Genomic DNA, 23,415 nt, shown 5'->3' with positions numbered 1-23,415 from the left:
TCGCAGTCCCCTTATTCTTCCCATAACTTGCTCTATAGATGTGGAAAGGAAGAGGTGCATCTGCCACCAAAATTTTATACTACACCTGGCTCAAAATTGCCCAATCCTCTGCCAACTTGCCCAGTTCCCCAATCTGCCAAAACCCACACCATTATGTCTGCACCCCCATCTCTTTAATCTTCCAACAACATGGAGTTCTGTCTCTCCTATAACACATCCATACCATAAATCCAATCCAAATCTTATTCTGCCTCTGCTAATGCATTGTCTAGTCCTTGGCCATTTCCACTACATTCCATAAATCCATATCATACAATCACTAACCCTCTGATTTTTCTGCATCCCACCCACAGAGTCATTCCCATCCTAATTTTATTGTACACTTGCTGCCAGTCTGCCCAGTTCTATGCAAGTTTGCCAGGCTTACCTCACCTGGACACAAATTCACATTGTAAGATCCACAGATCCCCACATCTAAAAACGTAACTTGCCCCCAACCTGTCTTGCACTACACCCACAGGACAAGTCCAACCTAAATCTTATTCTGCCTTTACAATCAAGATACCTATATTTCCTTTAACATAAATTTTGCCCTCCTTTCCTTCATGCCTGAAAACTTCTCAGTTACTTTCTGCCTAAACTGAGTCATTTTACTAAGCCTGCCAAAACATTTAGCCTCATGTTATTGTCTACATCAGTGTTTCCCAACTTTTTTGTCTGTAGTGGCACACTTTTTGTACCCAGAATCATCCCAAGGCATGCCACTATTTTACTAATGACAAACACGTTATATCTCATACAAGTGTTCAACTGCCAGAAGGAGCGGGACTATTGGAGAAACCAGTAAAAAAAGGAGTTCCAAGATGAGCGTTTGCAAACACAGCACTTAGTGAGTACTTTGGTGGCATCTCCAAGCTGCTTCGCCGCTTTTCCTCCCCCTTTCTGCCTCAAAGGCAACTCGTATGCCTATTTTTCACCAGCCCTTAAGGAGCTTGCCGGCAATCACACACCCAGGGCAGATACACTCTAGCAGTCAAGAGACATGTCTGAAGTGCTCTACTTTATGCTGCTTCGATTTTTCAGAAAGATGTTTTAGGTCTTGTATCCCCATCATTGTCCACAACACTTCGGTACCAACACGTTACTTACACCACATCCAGTTAGCTAACTCCATTTGTCAGAGCAAGAGAAGGATAAAGACTGCATGTTGAGCCTGTACCTGGTCCTGTGCCTTCCCAAATAACTTTACTGTACATTACTAAATAAAAGTGGCAACTGGCTGTACAACCAAGTATTGTAAGCAAATAAGGATAAAAATTACATATTAAAACCAAAAATGAGATTGGAAAAATTGAGAAGACCAGGGGCCTCATGTATAACGGCGTGCGTAGACGTAGAACTCACACTATAACATGGCGTAAGCACAAAAGCGGGAATGTGCGTACGCACAGAAAAATCCAGATGCAGGAATCTTTGCGTACGCAAACTTCCACGTTCTTCCGCTACATAAATCCCAATCAGCGTGAAAAGTAACGCGAGCGCCTTCTGTACCGCCCCAACTCCTCCCAGAATTACGCCTCTTTGAATATGCACATCAATATGTGAAAAGACAATGGGAAAAGCATGGGGGAAAATATAAGAATTTCAGCGAATACCAAGTGGAGGCAAAGGAAAAACGTACTACAGTATTTGTTGGTTTAAACAGTGGGATAATCAACAAAAGGAAGTTGATCGAGTGACATAGTGTCGGAGAAGTTCACAAAGTCGCACAGTGCCAGAAATAAAAAAGAAGTCACATATCAAAGTCGCTGTGAAAAGGCGAGTCGTAGCCCACCATCTGAGTGTCATATGAAAGCTTATTAGGGTACAGAGAAAAAAATAACAACAACAGCATTTATTTATATAGCACATTTTCATACAAAAAAGTAGCTCAAAGTGCTTTGCATAATGAAGAAAAGAAAAATAAAAGACAAAATAAGAAATGAAAATAATTCAACATTGGTTAACATAGAAAAAGAGTAAGGTACAATGGCCAGGGGGGACAGAAAAAACAAAACAAAACTCCAGACGGCTGAAGAAAAAAATAACATCTGCAGGGTTTCCAGGCCACGAGACCGCCCAGTCCCCTCTGGGCATTCTACCTAACATAATAGGCACACAGTGGGGAAAAAAGCACAAAATGTCAACTTTAATCTCGAAATTTCCACTTTAATCACGTAGTTTATTTTGTCATTAAAGTAGAACATCATAAACTTCATCTTAAAATCGTTTATTTTACTAGTTTCTCAAATCCCATTGTAACTAAAGTAGCATGTTAAATGCTTTGTTCTGTATTTGATCTTCTATGTGCTCTGTGTGTATGAATCACTACGTGCTTCTGTTCTTTCTTTTTCTCCGACAGGACACAGAATCCATTACATTCGTGATATTACAGCTCTCTGAATAATTAAAATACTGAGATGTATATGTGATATCTTTTTCATAATGAAGGAATGAAAGCATGTTATTAAACATGGGAACACGGTGGCAGTTATTGTTCATGTCTCACGCAAGAGGCTTTCAAACATACTAACCTCCAATTCCTGTCCTTACTTTTCTTTCTCTAAATACCCAATCACCACACAATCAGCTCTGTAATAGACGTTAAGCCATCTGTAAGCTTAGAATGCTGATTCTTCAAAATTTTTAAGGAATATTGAAATATGTTCGTAGTACATGTTTAATTATTCTATCCGTCTATCCTTCCAGTGTCGCGTCAGCACCAGCAAGAATACAGCGCAAGGCAGGAGCAATCTGCTGTGGCAACCCTTAACGGGAGTAGCTGAAAGAAGAAGAAGATGCAGTGAGAGTAACAACGCTAAAGCAGTTATGATATTTGGAATACTATGGCTATTCCCTGGACCATTATATTGTTACAGGTTAATTACAATCAGATGCATTACACTAATAAACAATAGGCAGTTAGTTTCAGTGTATTTATAAAGCCGCATCAGGAATGTGGGTCTAAGAAAGAAAGGGTAACCACACAGGAACAGTAGCACTGCTTTGACGCTGAGTGCCGCCAGTCTGCAAAACCGAGCGGAGAAATTGTGTATGCCAGGGTATGAGGTAGCGTGGAAATGTGCGTGGCTTTACGCCAAGTTTAGGTTTTATACATCGCGATTTGAGCATGGAAACGTTCGTACGCAACATTTCTGTGCGTACGCACTGTTTATACATGAGGCCCCAGGTCATTAAGCCCTGCAGAGCTTGTCAGTTCCTAATCTCATAATCTGTCCAAAAATTGTTAAATTGAGACTTCCAAATGTGTATTGAATGTTTACAACTACTAAACAACTTATATGTCAGTTTGTTGTAGAAAGAAATATGCATATTATATATTGTGGGGAACAGCCCAGACACAGACAGGCGGACACCGAAGGATCGAACACCAACACACGTTTATTCATTTTAACACAAATAAACAGCACACACACCCCAGTGCCGCAGCACCAATCACCCCAAAGTCCAGGCCTCTCACAATACCTTTTCTCTCTACTGGTCCGCCTCCACTCCTCTCCTCTGAGCTCCGTCCTTTCCACCCAACTCCAGCCATCGAATGGAGGGAGGCGGCCCCTTTTATCCCCACCCGAATGTACTCCAGGTGCCTCCCAATGAGTGCCTGCCGGCACTCCCCGGTGTGGCGGAAGTGCCGGCTGTGCACCTGGAAGCACTCCGGGTGTCCCTGGTCTTGTTCCCCTCAGCACTTTCAGGTGTGGCAGAAGTGCTGAGGGCCAGGGCTTCTCAGGCATTGACCACGGGCCCCTGGCGGTGACCACGGGCCCCTATAGGGTTGAGCTTCTAAGCTCTGTTCCCATGGTCCCCAAAGCCACCAGGGCAGTCACCCCGTCATGGTCTGGAGGAGACGTAATCCCTCATCCAGTCCTTCTGGATGTCCCTGCTGGGTACCACCCCCAGCCGCTTGCCACAATATATATATTGTAAAAGAGCCCGGCCACAGACAGACACAGGACCAAAATGTCCAACACAACACACATGTTTATTTTACACTATTTACTGTATTTACATGTTTGCTCAGTCCTTGGTCCTTTCATCTGCCTCCATTCCACTCCACTCCTCGCAAGCTCCGTCCTCTTCCACCCGACTCTGCTGCCCTGAATGGAGTGAGGCGGCCCCATTTATAACGCCCTGGATGTGCTCTAAGTGCCCAATGATGAACTTCCGGCAGCACTCCCCAGTGTGGTGGAAGTGCCGCCCTTGCACCCGGAAGCACTCTGGGCGTACACCATCCCTGGTCCGGCAGCACTTCCTGGTGTGACGGAAGCGTTGTCCTTCAGGGCTCTAGGACCATCCAGGCGCCCAGGAAAGAGTAGGGCCACTCTCCCAGTCCGTCCTTTCTCCAGGTGTCCTGGCGGGGCAGGATTCCTGGTTGTCTGCCACAATATATATATATATATATATATATATATATATATATATATATATATATATATATATATATATATATATATATATATATATATACATACTAGAGGGCTCTGCCCCCTGTGCGCTTCGCTCCCCAACCCCCGGGTTTGGTTAACCGGATATACAATTTAAAGAGATTGTTGTTTTAGTGAATGAATTATGCCCCCAGAGCTGCATGTGCCATGCTGAATGATCTGCATGTTGCGCTGCGCGACAATCATTTAAAAGCCTGTACACCAGCTGTCCTTTAAACCAGCTGCTGCTTTAAAGCCTTACAATATCTATATACTTCTGACATATCACCTATGTCCATATATTCAATCTCTTTTTGCTGTTCTGTTATTTCACCGAGTAATAATTTCCGTTTGTTTGTGCTAATGTGATCTGTATTATCTTTTTTTTGACACTTTCGAATTTTCCTACTTTCATATTATGCAACCTGCTTTGCATGTGTATCGCGCCAACATTTTTCAATGTCATTATGATGTCTTTTATTTCTGACCCAGATTTGACCTATGAGCTTTTCAATTCCTCTTGGTCCGGGCTGATTATTACTGATTATTTACACATAGATTATTATTGTTCTCTTGTGCCTCCTTTTTTGCCTTCTTTTCTCCCCAACGCTTTCATGTTTCTTTTTGACGCGCTGCTCTTTCTTCTTCTCTTACTCGTTCACGTGCCATCTAGAACGTAAAACATTTTTAAGAGCTGGGAGCACATGAAGTGTGTCTACCGAAAACATTCCAGCAACTGCAAGGTTAGATGTTTTAAATTGTTTGTAAGCTGGGCGTGACGTGCAAAAATCACCATCTCACGGGTCTTGCTTCCTAAGATTGCAATGATTAGTCTCATGTGACGTCAAAGTATCTCTCCGAGATGATCACGTCTCGACAAAAGATTTTTTTTATATAATAGATAAATATGTTGTGAAATAATGAGCTTTGACACAAAACAAAGGTTTGGGGCAGCCACCATATACTTGACCTTGGCTGCAAAATAAGGCAAAGTATTCAGCACAACAATGTGCAGAACGGAGTCCAAAATAGAACTGATACAATACAATACAATGCAATTTATTTTTGTATAGCCTAAAATCACACAAGAAGTGCCGCAACAAGCTTTAACAGGCCCTGCCTCTTGACAGCCCCCCCAGCTTTGACTCTCTAAGAAGACAAGTTAAAACTCCCAAAAAAAACCCTTGTAGGGAAAAAATGGAAAAAACCTTGGGAAAGGCAGTTCAAAAAGAGACCCCTTTCCAGGTAGGTTGGGCGTGCAGTGGGTGTCAAAAAGAAGGGGGTCAATACAACACAATACACAGAACAGAACAAATCCTCAATACAGTATAAAAATAAAAATTTTACAAGTATGGACCAGAATTTAACAGTAGATGATATCACATAATATGATTTGGATTTGTTCAGAGTCCTGGAGACCTCAGCTTTCAAGCTGCCTCCCCCATTTGGCCATTCCACAGCTGAAACATTGCTTGGCCATCCAATCCGATGAAAGGACCCCTCTACCCACGATTCCTGCGATTCTCCATCAGGGATGACTTTACCTTAGGCAGGCAAAACAACTTGGCAGGTGGGCCATGGCACCAAGTGCCACATTTGAGTACCGAAGAAGAGAAACAGAATAGGTGAGAGTTAGTAACAAATTATAACTATCAAGTTGCTTATGTTTTAGCGCTAATGACTAACAACAGAGATGCAGTCTGTACAGTTAATCAGCACCTCTAGTCAGGATATGCTAAACTGAAGTAGTGAGTCTTCAGCCAGGAATTAAAAGATGAGACCAATGGGGCATCTCTTATAGTGGCAGGCAGACCATTCCACAGTTTAGGGGCCCTGTGACTAAAAGCTCGACCTCCCACTGTTATTTTATTAATCCTTGGAATCATAAGCAGACCGGCATCTTGAGATCTTAATGTGCATTCTGGTTTGTAAGTCATGATAAGTTCAGACAAGTAAGCCGGACCTTGGCCATTTAATGATTTATATGTTAAAAGGAGGATTTTGAAATCTGCCCTAAACTTAACCGGGAGCCAGTGTAAGGATTTAAGAACTGGAGTTATGTGTTTGTACTTTCTTGTTCTTGTAATAATTCTTGCAGCAGCATTTTGGATTAACTGGAGGCTGTATAAAGAACAGTTTGAACATCCAGTGAACACCGCATTAGAGTAGTCAATCCTACTAGAAATAAATGCATGAATTCATTTCTCAGAATCCTGTTTATTTAGAAAGCACCTTAATTTCCCAACATTTTTAAGATGGAAGAAACATGTTTTGGACAACTTTGTAATATGCGCTTTAAATGACATGCTAGAGTCAAAGATAACTCCTGGATTGCGGGCTGATTCAGTAAAATTAATGGTGATTCCAACTGAGTTAAATGATGACAAAATATTGTTGTGATCAGTGTCATTCCTTCCAATAATTAACATCTCTGTTTTATCTGTGTTTAAAGACAAGTAGTTCTCATTCATCCATTCCTTTAATTTACTAACACAACTAATTAAAGACAACATCAGAGAAACTTCATTTGATCTAAATGAAAGGTATAACTGGGTGTCATCTGCATACGAGTGAAAATTAACATTATGTTTCCTAATGATAGATCCCAGTGGAAGCATGTAAAGTGAAAACAGTAAAGGTCCCAGTACTGAGCCCTGCGGGACACCATATCTCACTTCTGTGTATAATGATGGAGTACTGTCAGCGCATTTCTGTACATATTGGAATCAATTTGGTAAATAAGAACTAAACCAAGCGAGCACAGTGCCTATAAGCCCAACATTATTTTCTGGCCTGTGCAGTAAAATAGAATAGTCAATGGTGTCAAATGCTGCACTTGAGTCTAACAACATAATTACAGTGGAGTTTCCTTCATCAGAGGATATCAGAATGTCGTTTACTGCCGTTTCTATACTATGACCAGTGCAGAAACCAGACTACAATTTCTCAAATAAATTGTAATGCGTAAGGTGTGAATGGGGCGGCACGGTGGCGCAGTGGGTAGCGCTGCTGCCTCGCAGTTGGGAGACCTGGGGACCTGGGTTCGGTTCCCAGGTCCTCCCTGCATGGAGTTTGCATGTTCTCCCCGTGTCTGCGTGGGTTTCCTCCGGGCGCTCCGGTTTCCTCCCACAGTCCAAAGACATGCAGGTTAGGTGGACTGGCGATTCTAAATTGGCCCTAGTGTGTGCTTGGTGTGTGGGTGTGTTTGTGTGTGTCCTGCGGTGGGTTGGCACCCTGCCCAGGATTGGTTCCTGCCTTGTGCCCTGTGTTGGCTGGGATTGGCTCCAGCAGACCCCCGTGACCCTGTGTTCAGATTCAGCGGGTTGGACAATGGATGGATGGAAGGTGTGACTGAAGCTGATTTGAGACTACTTTTTCTAGTATTTTAGAGAGAAAGGGTAAATTTGAAATAGACCTATAATTATTCAGTATGTGTGGGTTTAGGTCTGACTTTTTAAGTAATGGTTTAATTACTGACAATTTTAGTGCATCAGGTACTGTGCCATGCAATAATGAACTATCGATAATGTTTAGAATAGGCGCTAATCAACAGAGGAAGGAAGTAGGGTTTTATACGGAGGTTTGTAGATGTCGTCCTCTGGGCCTGGACAGGAAGTGACATCTTCGTATTCAGGTAGGATTTCCTGTGTCTGGTCTGTGAGGACAAAATAAGAGGGTTGAATGCACCCCGTCGCCCCCTAGCTGGGCATTGAATTCCTTACTTTTGGTCCCTGTGGCTGGCTCCCATGCACACGTGTGTGACTATATATATATATATATATATATATATATATATATATATATATATATATATATATATATATATATATACAGTATATATATATATATATATATATACATATATATATATATATATATATATATATATATATATATATATATATATATATATATATATATATATATACTATATATAAATATATATATATGTATAAACTTTATATATATATATATACATGTACATATTGTAATCAAATTAATGGACAAAAGAAAAAGAACAAAAATGTGAATATCGTCATATTCATCAATCAAATATCTGGGAGCTCTGTCTTGTAGAATTTCTAGGGTATTCCTTCAGATTGCCAACATGTAAAGGTCTCAGTCTGGAAGGGGCAAGGCTTCATAAATGTGTCAAGGGAAGGGCTAGGTGTTGTCTCCAAGGAGTCATGCTGAGCTGTGCAGGAAACAGGAGAGAATGTTACTGTCAACACCCCCTCCTGCTGTATTTTTACTTCTTGCAAAATTTACTTCTAAACAGCTACCATTTGTGCCTCAGTTTTGTGTTGTGGATCTTATTTTAAAGTAACAGGAAACCTCAACATCACTTATGTGTTTATTTCTTGATTTACATTACTGGGTAAAGGGTATCAGAGGAAGGTGAGAAAAAAACTACAACATGCTGCTGTTGTGTTTGTGTGAGTGTTCTCTGCTGATGGTAATCTACTTCTCATAGGCAGTAAAGGTGGAGAACTAAGGGTACTGAACCCCTTGCTTGTGGAACAGTTCCAGGTGTAAATAAATAGATTTGCCACAACCACCTCATACAAGTTTCTTTCTTCACACTGTCAAAAACTCCAGCATTACAACTCTTCCCTTCTCCATTCCACCCAGATGAGCTTTGTTTTTAATTTACTCTGCCGATTCTGACTCCTCAGTTAAAGCAGAGCAGCTTCCTTTATACCAGACTCTGAAGTACTTCTTGTACTATCACATTGAACCCAGTAAGCACTTCCGGTACTGGAACTCCCCTGTGACAGGATAGCCTGCCTCCAGCAGCCCCCCCAGTGGCTCCCGAGGACCCCAACAGAGTTGACCACCAAAACTACAGCTCCCATGCAGCACTGTGGTTGTCCAAATTGGATGCATGCCAGAGAGATGCCCTGGGAAGCAGTCTCCGCTTGTCCAGTGTAACAGCCTCCTGCTCATCCCATCTACCCATTCCTTCCATTTAAAAGGCCTCCCAGCCAGATAAGGAACAATCCATCCATTTTTTTCTATTACACATGTTGTTTACTGTTGGCAGACACAGTTGTCTGTCATGTGATCTGCATTGGTCACAGTTTTACAAGGTGGCATGATAGCCTCTGTGCCCAAATTTTGACCCTAAAATTATTTTGGTAAATGTGCAATGAAAGCTAAAGAATACCAGTTTCTGTTTTAACTTTAGACTATGGATGCATTTCTTGCATATCGGGGTTGTTTCTCTGCAAGCATGTCTCAGCATTCTTCTGTTAAATTTCTTCTAGTTGTTTCATTTAAAAAAAAATATAAGCTCACATCATAAAACAATTTGGAAAATGAAATTGTGCCATCCCTCAAACATTTGTATAGAATTTTTTTTTTTTTTTTTAATGTGTGTTACTTTTTCTGGAAAAAGTCAAAGGTTGACTGATAGTCTGTTGTGTCAGCTGCTTTGTGCAGGAGCACATTGAAAGTAAAGAGCAATCAGGGGGATGATTGGTGGAGTTCTCAGGGTGCACACATATGTTATTACAATATGCATTCTGTTAACATTTTTAAATTAAAACTGTTAGGAGTAAAATATCACTTGTCCAAGCACTGTAATACAGTTTATGGTGCTAAGAAACACCACCACATTCAACCAAGAACCACCTCTCATCCATACCTCCACCCCCACAGATAAAAAAGTGTGCAGCTCCATCAGCCAAAATTATGCTCTAGTGCTGTTGCTGTCAACTCTAAACTAAAAGTTTACGACATGTGCATGTGTGTTCAGTAACCTTTATTTCTGTTTTTTGTGATTGAGAAGCACCCTGGGGTTCCTTCTTTGGGTTCGCAGTAATACTGCCTTGAAAAGTGATCCTGCCCTGAATCAAATGGATTTTGACAATGAATAAGTGAAGAAAAAATAGAAGTGTGTGAGTATTTACTTTTACTAGGAATGGTGGGATTTAGTTTTCCTCTTCAGGTTGTATCCAAAGCTTTCCCCTATCTATACTTCTCTACAATAATTTCTTCTCTGTTGCTCACATTCAAGATTTTGAAATGCATTTCAATGTGCTTTCCTGAAGTTCCTATGCTATGACTCCGCTGTTGCATTTAAAATGTTTAATAACCAAATGTATGTAAAATTTTATATTAAGAAATACCATTTTAAAAAGACAATGATCTTAAAGAGTGTAAACTCTGCTCTAGTGCAATAACGAGTACAACACAGCAGCACACCACAATGTGAGGAAAACTTCAAAGAGAAAGAGATGTGTGATAAGAAAACAAAGCACAGTGAAGAGAAGCGCCGCTGCAAAAGTTCAATGCCTGCCCAATAATAAAGTAGGTTGATTAGGCTGCACACATTTGCTGGCCTTAGGCCACAGATATCTATAATGTAGGAAGGTGACTCATTGATTTATTCTGAAACAAGCTCTTTGAAGGGTGGGTCATCAAAAATTGCAGTCAAACAGCAGTGACTACTGCTAATACAACACTACTCTCAGAACTATTCATCTGTTATGTAGTGCCTTTTCTACAAAACAACAACTTTACCAGCATCTGAGTGCTTCATGTTTTCAGGCTTGGATTCGCTTTCCCTGCAATGATCTCCTGTGGGATGAAGCAAAAGAATGACAAATGAATTCAGGTGTGAAGTCAGCCCAGCTGTGTCAAATAGTGCATCTCACTAAGAGATTGTTTACTGCAGTGCTGGATTGATTTGTTCCTCTCTCTCTCTCTGTCTCTCTCACTTCTCTCTCTGCTCTTTTTCTTCACTTTTGTTTTTCTAACACATTTCTGAGGAATCTTTCATTGCCATGTTTGGAATTTTCTGCTCACCCTGCCACTTTCTTTTCTCTCTCTCTCTCTGTCTCTCTGACTCTTTCATAATCTGCACCTTTCAGCACTGACATGACCACACTATTCTTCACTCATGTCCTGCTCAGCAAGCTACACTGTGGTTATCATCCCTCTTCAGAACAGTCGGAGGAGTAAGGAAGCACTCAGATTCTTCCTCTGGGTAGGTTTTCGTTCTTCTGTGTGTCTCTTTTTTTAAAACAGCTAAACAGAGTAACATGCAATTGGGGTCACTGATAAAGTGTGAGGGCTAAATGTTCTGTGGACCCAGACGTTTCTTGTGTGTACATATTTGGATGGAGTGTGCTGAATCCCTGTCCTTATGTGTTTCACCTATACTGTACTTAGTAAGTGACATACCCAAAGGGAACCGTATGTGAGTGTGTTAGTGGTTCTGTGCAATATAGACCTTAAGTCAACCAGTGCAATTTGTACATTTAACCAGTGCAATTTGTATATATAACAAGCACAATTTGTATATTTTATAAAGTACTTTTATTACTATTCGGTTTGTTATTATTTTCTCTCTTCTTGTCTTTTTAACTCTTATGCCTCACACTGAGTCGACTGCACCTTCAATTTTGTTGTTCCTTTGTAAAAGTGACAATGACAATAAAGATCTATCTATCTATCTATCTATCTATCTATCTATCTATCTATCTATCTATCTATCTATCTATCTATCTATCTATCTATCTATCTATCTATCTATCTAAGTGGAAAGGTTATCTGACAGAAATCTATTTTAGGGGTGTACATCAAACAGCTGAGAGCTGAGATAGTAAAGATTGGGGATGGCGTGTGTTGGCCTTGTTTTAGGGGGAGGGAAAGATCTTAGGCATGTGAGGTCACTTAAATGCACTGTAAACAGATTCAAATACAAGATGTCAGGCAATTTAACTGTTAGGCAGAGAAGGTTGATTGTGATAATAAAAATAATTATTAACACTGACCTACTCATGCTGGAAAGCAAATGTGCTTTATTTATTATCTGAGCTGTAAATATTACCGTTTACATTCTAATCACCTCTTATAACTGATATTACAGTATCAACCTTACTTTGTCTTTAGACTCCAAAATAACTATGTATAATTTGTATTTGGTGGGTTTATCTGTTTATTTGTCCTATTAGCTTTTATTGTCTGTATGGATTAATCTGTACACCCTTGGGAAAGATTATTTGAAACAAACTGTAAACAACAAAAATCAGTTTTGCTCAATGTTTTTATTATGAACAATATTCTTATACTCACATCAGTACATGACATGAATTGCTTGATTCTTGAGAAGCATCTGGATGCAGTTTGGCATGAAATTCTCCAATTCTGAACAGTCTTGGAGGATTCTGAGGTCTCTGTACCAAACCTGAATTACGGCCTGAATCATCTTATCCATTGGTTGTGCAGTCCATTCCACAAAATCATTGCTTACAAACAGACCACAAATTTTCAATTGTGTTCAGATCACGAGAGTTTCATTTGATTCTCATCAAAAATTTCATTACTTGTTTCAATGTGTGACACAAGGCCAGAGCCTTAACCACTACACCACACTGCCTGTCAATAATATTAGCCCTTTGTAAGAAACCTACAAGTACAATATACAGAAAAATACAAAATTAGTTACATAGTATTTCTGATACACTTATATAACTGACAACACTATTATAAAATTTTCCAGGTGAAGCCGGGTAACACAGCTAGTATAACTATTTAACTGTTATGTAGTACCTTTTCTATCTACACATTATTGTGAAAGGCATGATGTCAAAAAAAAATGTAATTTATATAAAGATGTAGAAAGCAAGTATTTAATACTAAATGGTGTCAAACATTTTGACCACACCTTAAATTTCATAACACTAACAGAAAAACTAGCACCTAAACAATTGAAGAGCTCAGTTCCAAAATCAGCTAAGTACAAAAGATACATTTTGGAGATAAATAGGAAAATCTGTGTCCGTAAGCAGATTTTGAAACTAAATCCCTAAAACTATAGCACTACACTGTTGCAATTAGCAGGTTTTGAAGCTCAAACATATTTTCGGCGCATGACCAACTAACTGCATGAAAGTCACAATCACGTGTTCACTAAATTTTACCAAAAGGTGTAATTAGCAGATTTTGGAACTCACATCTTCAATACCACATGTCATATTTAGCAGTTAAGTGCTGCTGCCTCACAGTTTCAGCGTCAGGGATATTCAGTTGTCTAATATTGGCAGTCATGACTAATTGTGCTTGTTTTTGTCTTGCTTCCCATGTCTTTATAATGAATAAAGCAGGTTCAGAAAATGAATGGATGAATTTATTGGCTACTGGATTCTACACCTTCTTTAATATCTGACTGAACATTAAATTATTATTGTGGAGTGCCTAATGTATTGATGGAAAAACGTCAATGTATTTATTTATGTAATTTTCTTTTCATCTCCCAAAATATGGCAGTTATTTTCATTGGTGGTTCTCAGTTGCCGATTGTGAATGAACTCAGGAATGCATGAGCTCTCTGGTCCTCAGTTCCTGTCTTGTGGCGAATACTATGGGGATGAGCTCCAAGTAATTGCCTCCTGATGGTTCTCATTTATGAAATTCATATATTCCACTTCTTTGCTCTGGAACATAATTTATGGACCTTGACAGTGCAAATCCAATCCACTGAACTGGTGTTCTACCATTACATGTTGAGTATTAGAGGGATTCTTCTTTTAAGGATGTCATGATCACTGAACTTGGGCAACTCTTTCTCCTTTACTCTCCTTTTAGCTTAATATTACTACATGCATTACGTCTGTCTGCCTTTCTTCTAAACAGCTGAAACTGTTGAAAGAATTAGAGAAAGAGAAGGATTGTCTCTGTAATGGTCTTGAAGTCTTGGAGAGAGCCCGCCTTTGGTTCTGCCAGCAAATCTACAAGCTGCAATGTAAACAGCAAGTGGTTGGGACCAATACATTGGACTGGGTGAGTTTTGTTGATCAGCAAGCCAACTTTATTCCATAGTTTGAATGCAATAATATTCATTGGTACAAGGCACATTTTTTCAAGACTATCAAAATGGTCAAGAACGAGTCTCACTTTATAGAGCAGAGTGGGCAGTTTCATTCTTGGAGTACTTCAATTAAAGAAATTGATATTGTAAAGCTAAAACAGATACTATGAAGATTTGCTAATGAAATAATTATAGTAAGAAGAACATTTAAAATAAATAAATAAGGAATACAAGATAACACTAAAGTTGCTGAGGCCATTACTTATTTAATCAACAAGTGACAATGTGATAGAGGCATTAAATTTGTTTCTTTTTGTTTCTACCAATAGCTTTGTCCAAATGATAAATGAAGATAGGAAAACAAAAATGTCATGAAGCCAAAGGCTTCAGAAAACAAGTCTGGGGGTCATATGATACAAAATTTGGTGACATAGCCCAAATAGCCATCTCACCCCTTCCTGGTCATTCTGCTCTTACATTATCTAAGTTATGGGCAGTGTGTTGAAGTGCAGAAATTGGAGAATTGAATGAAACAAACACAGTTTTTTCATCTAAACAGCTATGAAACAGTTCACAATCTCTGCAAAAAGTAAAGGTATTCCAAAAGAAATGTGTAATATTTATTCACTTGCTGTATTTAATGTGGATCATTGTTTTATCCAAACAGACATCAAGTTTAAAGTAGAGAACAGCAACAGTAAAGTGTGTGCACAGGGTACAATTTAAAATGCTTACAGTTTAAAATCACCATTTAACACATTGTGCACATCAATAGCACAGAAAAATGGGAAAAAAACAGTGCCAGTGGGTTCTCTGTATTAATGGCAGCAGATGGTGCTGTTCTAGAAAAATTAATTAAGTACTTATCTTGCCTCAATAATTTAATGTATTGTTATAATGTTTGTTGCAAACTCAATTTAGTTGTCACAATCCTTTTCCTGTTTTCCATGATATGCTTAAAGTAATTTCTAATCTAGAAGAAATGGAGCATGAAATATGAGAAATATTCTGTATTTCTGGTACCACTTTCTTTCCACTCAAGCAGTCCTTTGGACCTTGCTGTGTTCTCAGCCTACTGTTGTCCATGCATATACGCGTGTAGTATGAAATTTTCAGGCTTGAAGGCTAGAGTGCTTTAGAGAAACCAATTGTTGATTTTTTTTTTGGTGACACAATTTGAAGGATGTTTGAATAATAATGCCAAATAATACATTTTAATTTAACTTGCACATTTCACTGTTTTGGAGTAGTCATCATTATCATGAATTACCTAATGAACAAAAATTAGGAATTTATGAATACTCATGTATGTGTCTGGTTTCGATGTTGAGTATTTTGATGTTAAGATCTTTTAATACTGTACTTTGATGGCTTTGCTGCATGACAATATGTTAACTGGTATTTATTTTATGTGATTTATAATTGTATTATTCTACTGACATTTTATTATCACTGGTTCTGGTAGTCTAAAACATAATGAAAAGCATTGCCTCTTCCTTCCTCATGTGAGGTTACTAAAGGCCACCTTCTTTCTCTGCAACGCTCCAATGCCTCTGCCACCATTCCAGTCTCTGCTCGCTTGAGGAGTGAGACAACACTGCCTATACTGTATTCCCTTTCTCCAACTGTCAGAGGCAATAAGCCAGGATCTTTCCTGAGATTGCTTGCAGCTGTGTACCCAAACCAATAGACTTAAGCAGTTGAGTGAGTCTAGCAAGTGTTGCTCCTATAGTGCTTGATCACCTCTTATTCTCACTCAGTCTCATTCACTCACGCAGCCACTCACACACGAACCACCTGCATGGCTCCTCATGATGTCTCTGTCTTTTCTGACAGCTTCTCTCTCTCTCCCAGGTCCCCACTAAATTTTTTATGCTGAAAATGCCAATAAAAAGTACCAAGAGAAGAGCCACGCACAGTTAATGTGTAGCAACCATAACAAGGGTCAGAACTAAGTATACTTTAAGTGTAACACAGCAATTATTTGTAAATAATTGGAAAAATGGCAAAGACATAAGATGCATAACTTTGTGCTTCCTGTTTCAATGTCTGTTCTTTTCACTCATTTGTTTACTTACTTACTCATGAAAAAAAAGATTTATTGGATTTAATTTATATTTGCCCCTTTTTAAGTAAATTCAACATAGATGTTTCTATAAGAATACTAGGAAAAATTGGCTTGCAATTCATACATTTTAAAATCCAATGAAAATGTTAACTTGAATAAGTTTTATTGTAACAATTGAAATGAAAACCAAAAGCTAAACCTTAATAAGTAAACATTGTGAATTAAATTATCTCAATATATGTGTTTATTAGACTCAATTTAATTGAGTACGTTATACCAACTTGGTGCTTCCTATATTTACTTAAAAATAAGGAGGAGGAGTGTGTGCAAAACACTGCTTAAACTTTAATATGCACCTTCAACATAGATGTCTGTCTTGTAAGTATTACAAATTTACTTGCAAATAAATGTTCATATGCTAGTGTATGATTTGCTCTTTTTGAATAATCTTAGAATTAATTTCTATGTTGTACTGGATAAGAAGAAAAAGATACTTTTATGATATAGGGTGCATGAAACATTATCGTAAATCACCTTCCATCTGCAGTGTGGGTGTGGGTCTCCTTTTAGACATGTGGAGACATGTTGTCTACTAACGTTATGGTTGTTTATGCAAAATATAATTTTTTTATCCAAATCTGGGATAGTCATGTACATAGGTAAATTAACTTAAAATAGTTTTGCATTAGTTCATGTTTGAGTGAGTGAGGCAACACTAGTTATTATCACAATAAAGTAAATTTCATATTATCATATCAAAAATTGCATTAATAGCTTTGTTCCAGAGCCAATACATTTTCTGAAGATGCATAAAAACTCAGTTCCAAAATACAGAATTTAGCTTTGTGTTTAGCTGAAATCTGAAGACCATATTCTTTGATACGTGCATGGGTGCAGTAGTTTCTACAAAAGATGTCTGCTTGCCATAGTAGTGAAAAGGCTTTGATGTCAGTTTGTGGAGAAATCACTTCACATGAGTTCACAACTTAACAAACTGTGTTGGGTTAACTGAGCATTGACATTACGCAAAATTACTCTTTCACTTTATGCATTCCTCCTTTTTCAGTATTTAATCCATGTTGTGTGTTGAACATACAACTACACCTTATGTAAATCTGAAAAGTTTATTTTATTAGTACAAGATATTGATTCTCATAACTAATGCTTGTTGAGTTAAAGAATCATTTTTTTCAGTGAATCCACTTTCATGATCATAATCCAGAATATTTTTGAGCAAGATGCACAAAATGGTTAATTAAGAATAAACCTGATTTACAGGCAAAAATTGATTAATAGTTAAAAGTGAAAACCTTCGAATAATGTTACTATTCAACTCCAGAGCTAATGTTCAATAAACATCAATGTTAAATTGCTGAAATAATTTTGACTTAAAGATTAAAGGTTTTTTAAAAGACCTCTACTGTTCAGAGTAACAATCATTTATTTTGTGCAGAAACAAGAATATTGCTGACTAGTCCATTCAATTGCTAATATTGCTTTTGTGTCAAGCGTGTCTCTGCAGGGCACCATCATCACCAGGCTCGTATTCAAGAAATGAACTTCTGTCTTAACAAACTCTCAAGCCTTATGAACATGAAACCTGCTTCTTATCAACTGACTGGCACACATGATGTTAAGCAGGAGATCATCTCTGCAATTCAAGTCAAGAATAGAATGTTAATGAAGGTTGTATCCTTTTCTCTTTTTACATATAAAACAGTGCTGTTAATGAGATAGCACAAAAAGTTCTTGTTCTGCTTACCAGTTAGTTTTATGAACCTCTTTATATTTATTGTTTGCTATTTGCTGTATTTTATGGATTTTGTAGCTGTGGCTCCCACTGCCTGGTAATTTATGACCTTTTTTATTATGTAAGTGGATTATAAACTTGTTACTAAAAACTTACTGTTTACATTTTTGCCCTTCTTGGTTAGTTGTTGGCTTCTTTAGATCTGCAAACACATGAAAGTATATGATGCTATGTGATGGTGCACTGCACAGCTGTCCTGCATTTTGGTATTTTCTGAGGGACTATTCTGAGTGCGTATTTGTCTGATTACAGTTTAATATTATTTAATAAACTGTTAGCCATCTGAACTAGCGTGGTGCTGAGATGTCACCCATTACATGGCTGCACTCGGGTCCTAATCTGGGATCCTGAGTTGGTTTGTCATGTGGTGGGTGCGGCAATGCGCTGTGTCAGCACATGCTCCTAACCTCTCTCTTTCTCTCTCTTCTATTTTAAAAAATGCATTTACTGAGGCAAATGTTGATGGATAATGTTCAATTTAACATTGTTAGGGAAAGGAATTCTATCAAAAACTTTGAGAATAGAATGTTAAGTTTCTTTTGATTTCAAAAAATGAACAGCAGTTGCATGTGGCAAATCTGGAGGACCTTGCCACAAAAACACTTTATACAATTAAACTGCATTTATAAGTCCTGATATAATGTACCTGATTACTTGAATGTGCTAAGCATTTATTGAATAGCCACATTCATTTAATTAATCGGCCCCCACAGGAAGACAGTGCTTTAGACAGTCATAGCTTATGTCAGGCCGAAGTTCAGCTAAATGCACTTCCAACAACAATAAATGACAATTTTTATCAATAATCCTTGTGTTCCAGCAGAGGTTCTCACCAGGTTCTGAATTTATTTATCTCTTATATATATTACTCTTCTGGTTCATCCTGCTTCCACTTAAAAACCGGTCCCTCCCACACACTGCCGACGCGGCATTTCTTGATTCCTATTTGTACTCTTCCAAACCCTTCCCCACGCTGGCCCGACACAATGCTCCGACATGTCACACCGATGTTGCAGCGAATTTCGTCAGAGAAGATGGTGAACCGCCTGCCGAAAGGGACATTTGCATCTATCCCATAGGCAACTCCTGTAAACAGATTTCCACGCTCAATATGAATTGCGATCCCATGGTTTACCCACTTTTATTCCCTTACGGAGATATTGGCTGGTACAAAGATTTACAACATGTTCCCGATAAAAGAACCGCCAAGCAAATAAGGCTTACTCAATGCCAAGTTTACGTGTACAGATTAACAATGAGGAATACATTTAGTATTTTGCACTCCAGCGGCAAACAATTCCAACAGTTTGTCGTAGATGCGTAGCCTATGTTAAAACAGATGGTGCGTGTCTCAACTATCTCAGATTACATCAACAAGATCTGCGCGTGGAACAATACAAACGACTATCAGACGCACTGCAAGCAAACGCTGAAAATTAAAATGTGCGTGTAGGCAAACTGATCATATTACCGTCCACATTTTCAGGAAGTCCAAGATACATGCAACAAAACTATCAGGATGCCATGGCCATAGTACGTAAATTCGGAAAGCCTGATTTATTTATCACTTTCACATGTAATCCTGCTTGGCCGGAAATTCTGCATGCACTGTCGGATACCCAAAGACCAGAGCACAGGCCTGATACTAGTCTTCAGCCACGGTCAGTTGTACGTGGCTTTTTCTACAGTTAGATCTTTTGACTCATTATCTGTCTTCTCCACCAAAACACCTATGCACAACTGCGTCTTTCAAGAAGTATTTATTTCTTTTTGATTTCTGAATTCCTTTCTCACCGTTTTCCGTTCCTATTCTTACACCGCCGTATGCTACTGCGGGCGTTGGCTAGTTTAACATAAAACAATTAAAAGATTAGCAAACTGTATTCGGGACTATTAGTGCTGGGCATAAAAAAAAGGTGTGAAGTGTTAATTAAAGAAAAGAAAAACAGACATGGTAAAAAATTAAAAAATCAACAGAGGAGTCGATTGAACATGAAATCCAAAAAAATACCAAAACTAGAGACATAAAAACATACCAACAGTTATTTGCTGTTTGATTAATCATTATTAATTGATTGACAGATTTCTGCTAGCTGTCACAAATAAGTAATTTTAAAATTTGCTACATAGTGACACAATTAAAGGGTTTACAACTAAAAACACGAAACTGGTTCTAAAAGGAAAAAAATTAACTAATTTTATTTAGATAGATCTCTTTATATAGTATGTTAACCAGATTTGCCTGAGTATTTTTTTGCAAATAAAATGAAAATTGTTTAATAAAAGAATGTAAAGAATTCACATCCAGCAATCAAATAGTAAAAATCAGCTGCCTTCCTTCAGTAACTTGAATTAGTATCCTTTAGTCAGTTAACCAGATGATCTTTGTTGCTAGCTTCAAGCCAGCCCTGGAAGATTTAACAAAAGGGGGTCCCGCGTATTCCAGTACAAAGTTGCAGAGGTTGGCACCAATTCCCAGAAACAAGGGGTACAAGGCAGAAGTCTACTTTAGGAAGAGCTTCTGTCCATTACTGTGGCACAATAACTCATACAGTCATAATGACCAGAGCAGGACCAACTCAGAGTTACCATAAATAGAAGTGCAATCAGTATACAGAAAGAATATGGCAGTATTTCTAACTCATGACTCTGAAACTTTGAAGCAGCAACATCATCAAGCAATATGCAGCTGTGTGGCCCATCTAGTTGATCATTGTGAAAATTAATTGACATTTACTGCATTATTGCTCTTAGACTTGTTTGGAGTTTTGACTGCTACTTCTAAAGATTTCTACCGGATATTTTGGAGTACATCAACACTCTTTTCTGTAAGTGTTTCATTTACCAACAAGTGTTCCAGCCAAGTACATGCGCCAAATTACTGAATGATGGTAAATAACATCAATTTGTAACATTGGGGTGCAGGACAAGTAGGAAGCAGGTCTGAATGGGCTCACACCTCCCAATACACATACACACACACACACACACACACACACACACACACACACAAACACTTACCCAGGCAAATTTTGAATTGCCAACTGAATAATTCAAATATTTGCTCCAGTGACGATACAGAACATATCCCATGGTACTCATCATTCATTATTGGGAGAAGAGTGTTGTGATATACAAAAAAAACACATACACTAGTGAGTAGGTCCAGCAATAGAAAGCACATTCTGCTTAACTTGGATGTGTTGACAATAAGGTGTCAGGTAAAATTAAAATAAAAATGAACAACCTATGCGCACATAATTGCTATTCATGCATACTCTTGTTGAACGAAACCTATTAAAAAATGTAGTCAGAACATCTGCAAAATCTGAGAAGTAAAGATCTTGTTAGTTCCAGATTTTACTCAATAGGCACATGAATTGGAAAATGATGGACGGGTAACAGAACATTTACATATACATGACATTGAAAAATACAAAAAAGAAAATGATTATTTAGTAAATATCAGTGTTAAATAAAATATTAAAGAAAACTACTTACAATCAGAATATCCCTTTCTGCACTGAATATGTTTACTTATTAAATCTCAGTTAAACATTTATTTTGTAATCAAAATACATTTCGATTCGTAAATGAGTTTCAAAAACATATTTGAATAATCATGTTTTGCGATTTGCTGCTTGTACAACATACCTTCTCTGTGGTATACAGACTGTACACTATTCACACTTTTTATGGGACCAGGCAACAAGATAGCCCACCTGGGTACACTTATTCTGTAAACGACTCATTTGTATTGTATTGTACTTTTCTATTATTCTTTTTTAAAGCTCTAAATGGTTTTTACTGAGCAGGCTTATATCACTGCTCTGTAAAACCTGTCATATCCTAACATACAAGTTAGTTGAACAAAACGGGTGTGTGCTAAATAACACAGAAATCAGAGCCCAAGCTAATTTCACATTCTTTGGTCTAGTGACAAATTAAATACATTGACACAAATTAGCCTTTGATTAGGATACCGGATTCCATGAAAATCTGCGTACACTGCCATCTTCTATGCATTGATGCTACCTTATCTTAAGTTATTCAGATATCGTAGGTGTAAATATCATTATTGTAGGAGTATGGGCATAATTAATATTGTAGTAAAAGGCTTGCTGACTTAGGACTCCAGTAGGGTGCTTTTTAAATTGATTGTGCATCACTTATTATGGTTTGTGTTACACTTAGGAATCAAGTGAGAAGACACTGAAGATTTCACTTTTGGAGCAAGAAAGAAATGACCTCATACAGCAACTGAATGAACTTCAATCTCATATCAAACATGGATGCTTGCCTGAAAATGCTGTTCCCCACTGAGATAACAATTTTCTGCAATGTTCTATTCAGATAAAAACCTAATGTAATGTTTGAGTTATCTTAAATAATACTAGAATAATTTTACTTTCCCAAACTCCTAAAATTCAATGACAAATTCTTCTTCTTTCCTATATCTGTCCCTCTGTCTTTAGGTCATAGTCTTTCTTTTGCCTAACTTCCCATCTGAATCCAGTTCCTCTACTAATGGTTTGGATCTCTCTTTGGGTAGCAGTACTCCAGTTCTTACTAGTGGGTTATCTCTGTTAGGCTGAAGGAATTTTTTTGGCACTTCAACTAAGTCCTACTCTCTGATGAAGAGCTAAGTACCATTGATATAAGCTGCTTTACCTGCACTCTATGAAAAGCAAAAAGTTAGCAGTTGTTTACTGAGCTTAAATGTTACTTTCAAGTACTATAATGCACACAGGCTTCATTTCAGTATACTTTACTCTTTCTCAGTCTGATGACAAGATTTTTTTTTCAGGAGCAAAATTCACAATGATACAGTATACACCCCAAGTTGTTTCTGTTTTCCAAAATTCCAGTATGAATAAGATAAATACTCCATCTGAAATTGTGTGTGTGTGTTTAGAGGATCCCTTAGCTGACCATCCCCTATGCTGAACCATCACTGTGGCGCCACAGCCACTGCAACTACTTAGCAGCTGGGCATCCCAGTGCCGCAGTTAGTAGTTTATAAAATTTGGAGGGAAAATACTATAAATCATACAAGGGATTATCGACTACCCACCATATAAAAGAAAATTCAAGAATTGTTTTTATTAAGTTGTTGCAAAAGTGCCAGAAGTAGAAAATGATTTGGCAAACAAGCATGCATGTTTTACTTTTAGAATATTTGTTTGCAATAAATCAATACAAGACAAAGAATTGTTGGAAGAGAGCCAAAATGAAAACA

The 23,415-nt window shown here is 38.1% G+C and overlaps 1 protein-coding gene across 2 annotated transcripts; it reads left to right on the top strand.

Moving 5' to 3' along the window:
• The first annotated feature begins 9,841 nt into the window (after nucleotides 1–9,841).
• On the top strand, nucleotides 9,842–22,686 carry sapcd1 (suppressor APC domain containing 1). 2 transcript variants are annotated; one of them, XM_051934678.1, is made up of 5 exons: nucleotides 9,842–11,100; nucleotides 11,357–11,472; nucleotides 14,124–14,270; nucleotides 17,876–18,052; nucleotides 22,371–22,686. In XM_051934678.1, the coding sequence occupies exons 2-5, from the start codon at nucleotides 11,386–11,388 to the stop codon at nucleotides 22,497–22,499; spliced, it is 540 nt and encodes a 179-aa protein (XP_051790638.1). In that variant the 5' UTR covers nucleotides 9,842–11,100; nucleotides 11,357–11,385; the 3' UTR covers nucleotides 22,500–22,686. The 2 variants fall into 2 exon arrangements, with proteins under 2 accessions (XP_051790638.1, XP_051790636.1); XM_051934676.1 differs by lacking the exon at nucleotides 9,842–11,100 and having other exon boundaries at nucleotides 11,136–11,472.
• Nucleotides 22,687–23,415: the final 729 nt, after the last annotated feature.

Source organism: Erpetoichthys calabaricus, chromosome 1 (genome assembly GCF_900747795.2).
Source record: "Erpetoichthys calabaricus chromosome 1, fErpCal1.3, whole genome shotgun sequence".
Taxonomy (NCBI): domain Eukaryota; kingdom Metazoa; phylum Chordata; class Cladistia; order Polypteriformes; family Polypteridae; genus Erpetoichthys; species Erpetoichthys calabaricus.
Note: the sequence above shows the minus strand (reverse complement) of the source record. Positions and strands in the feature narration are given on the sequence as shown.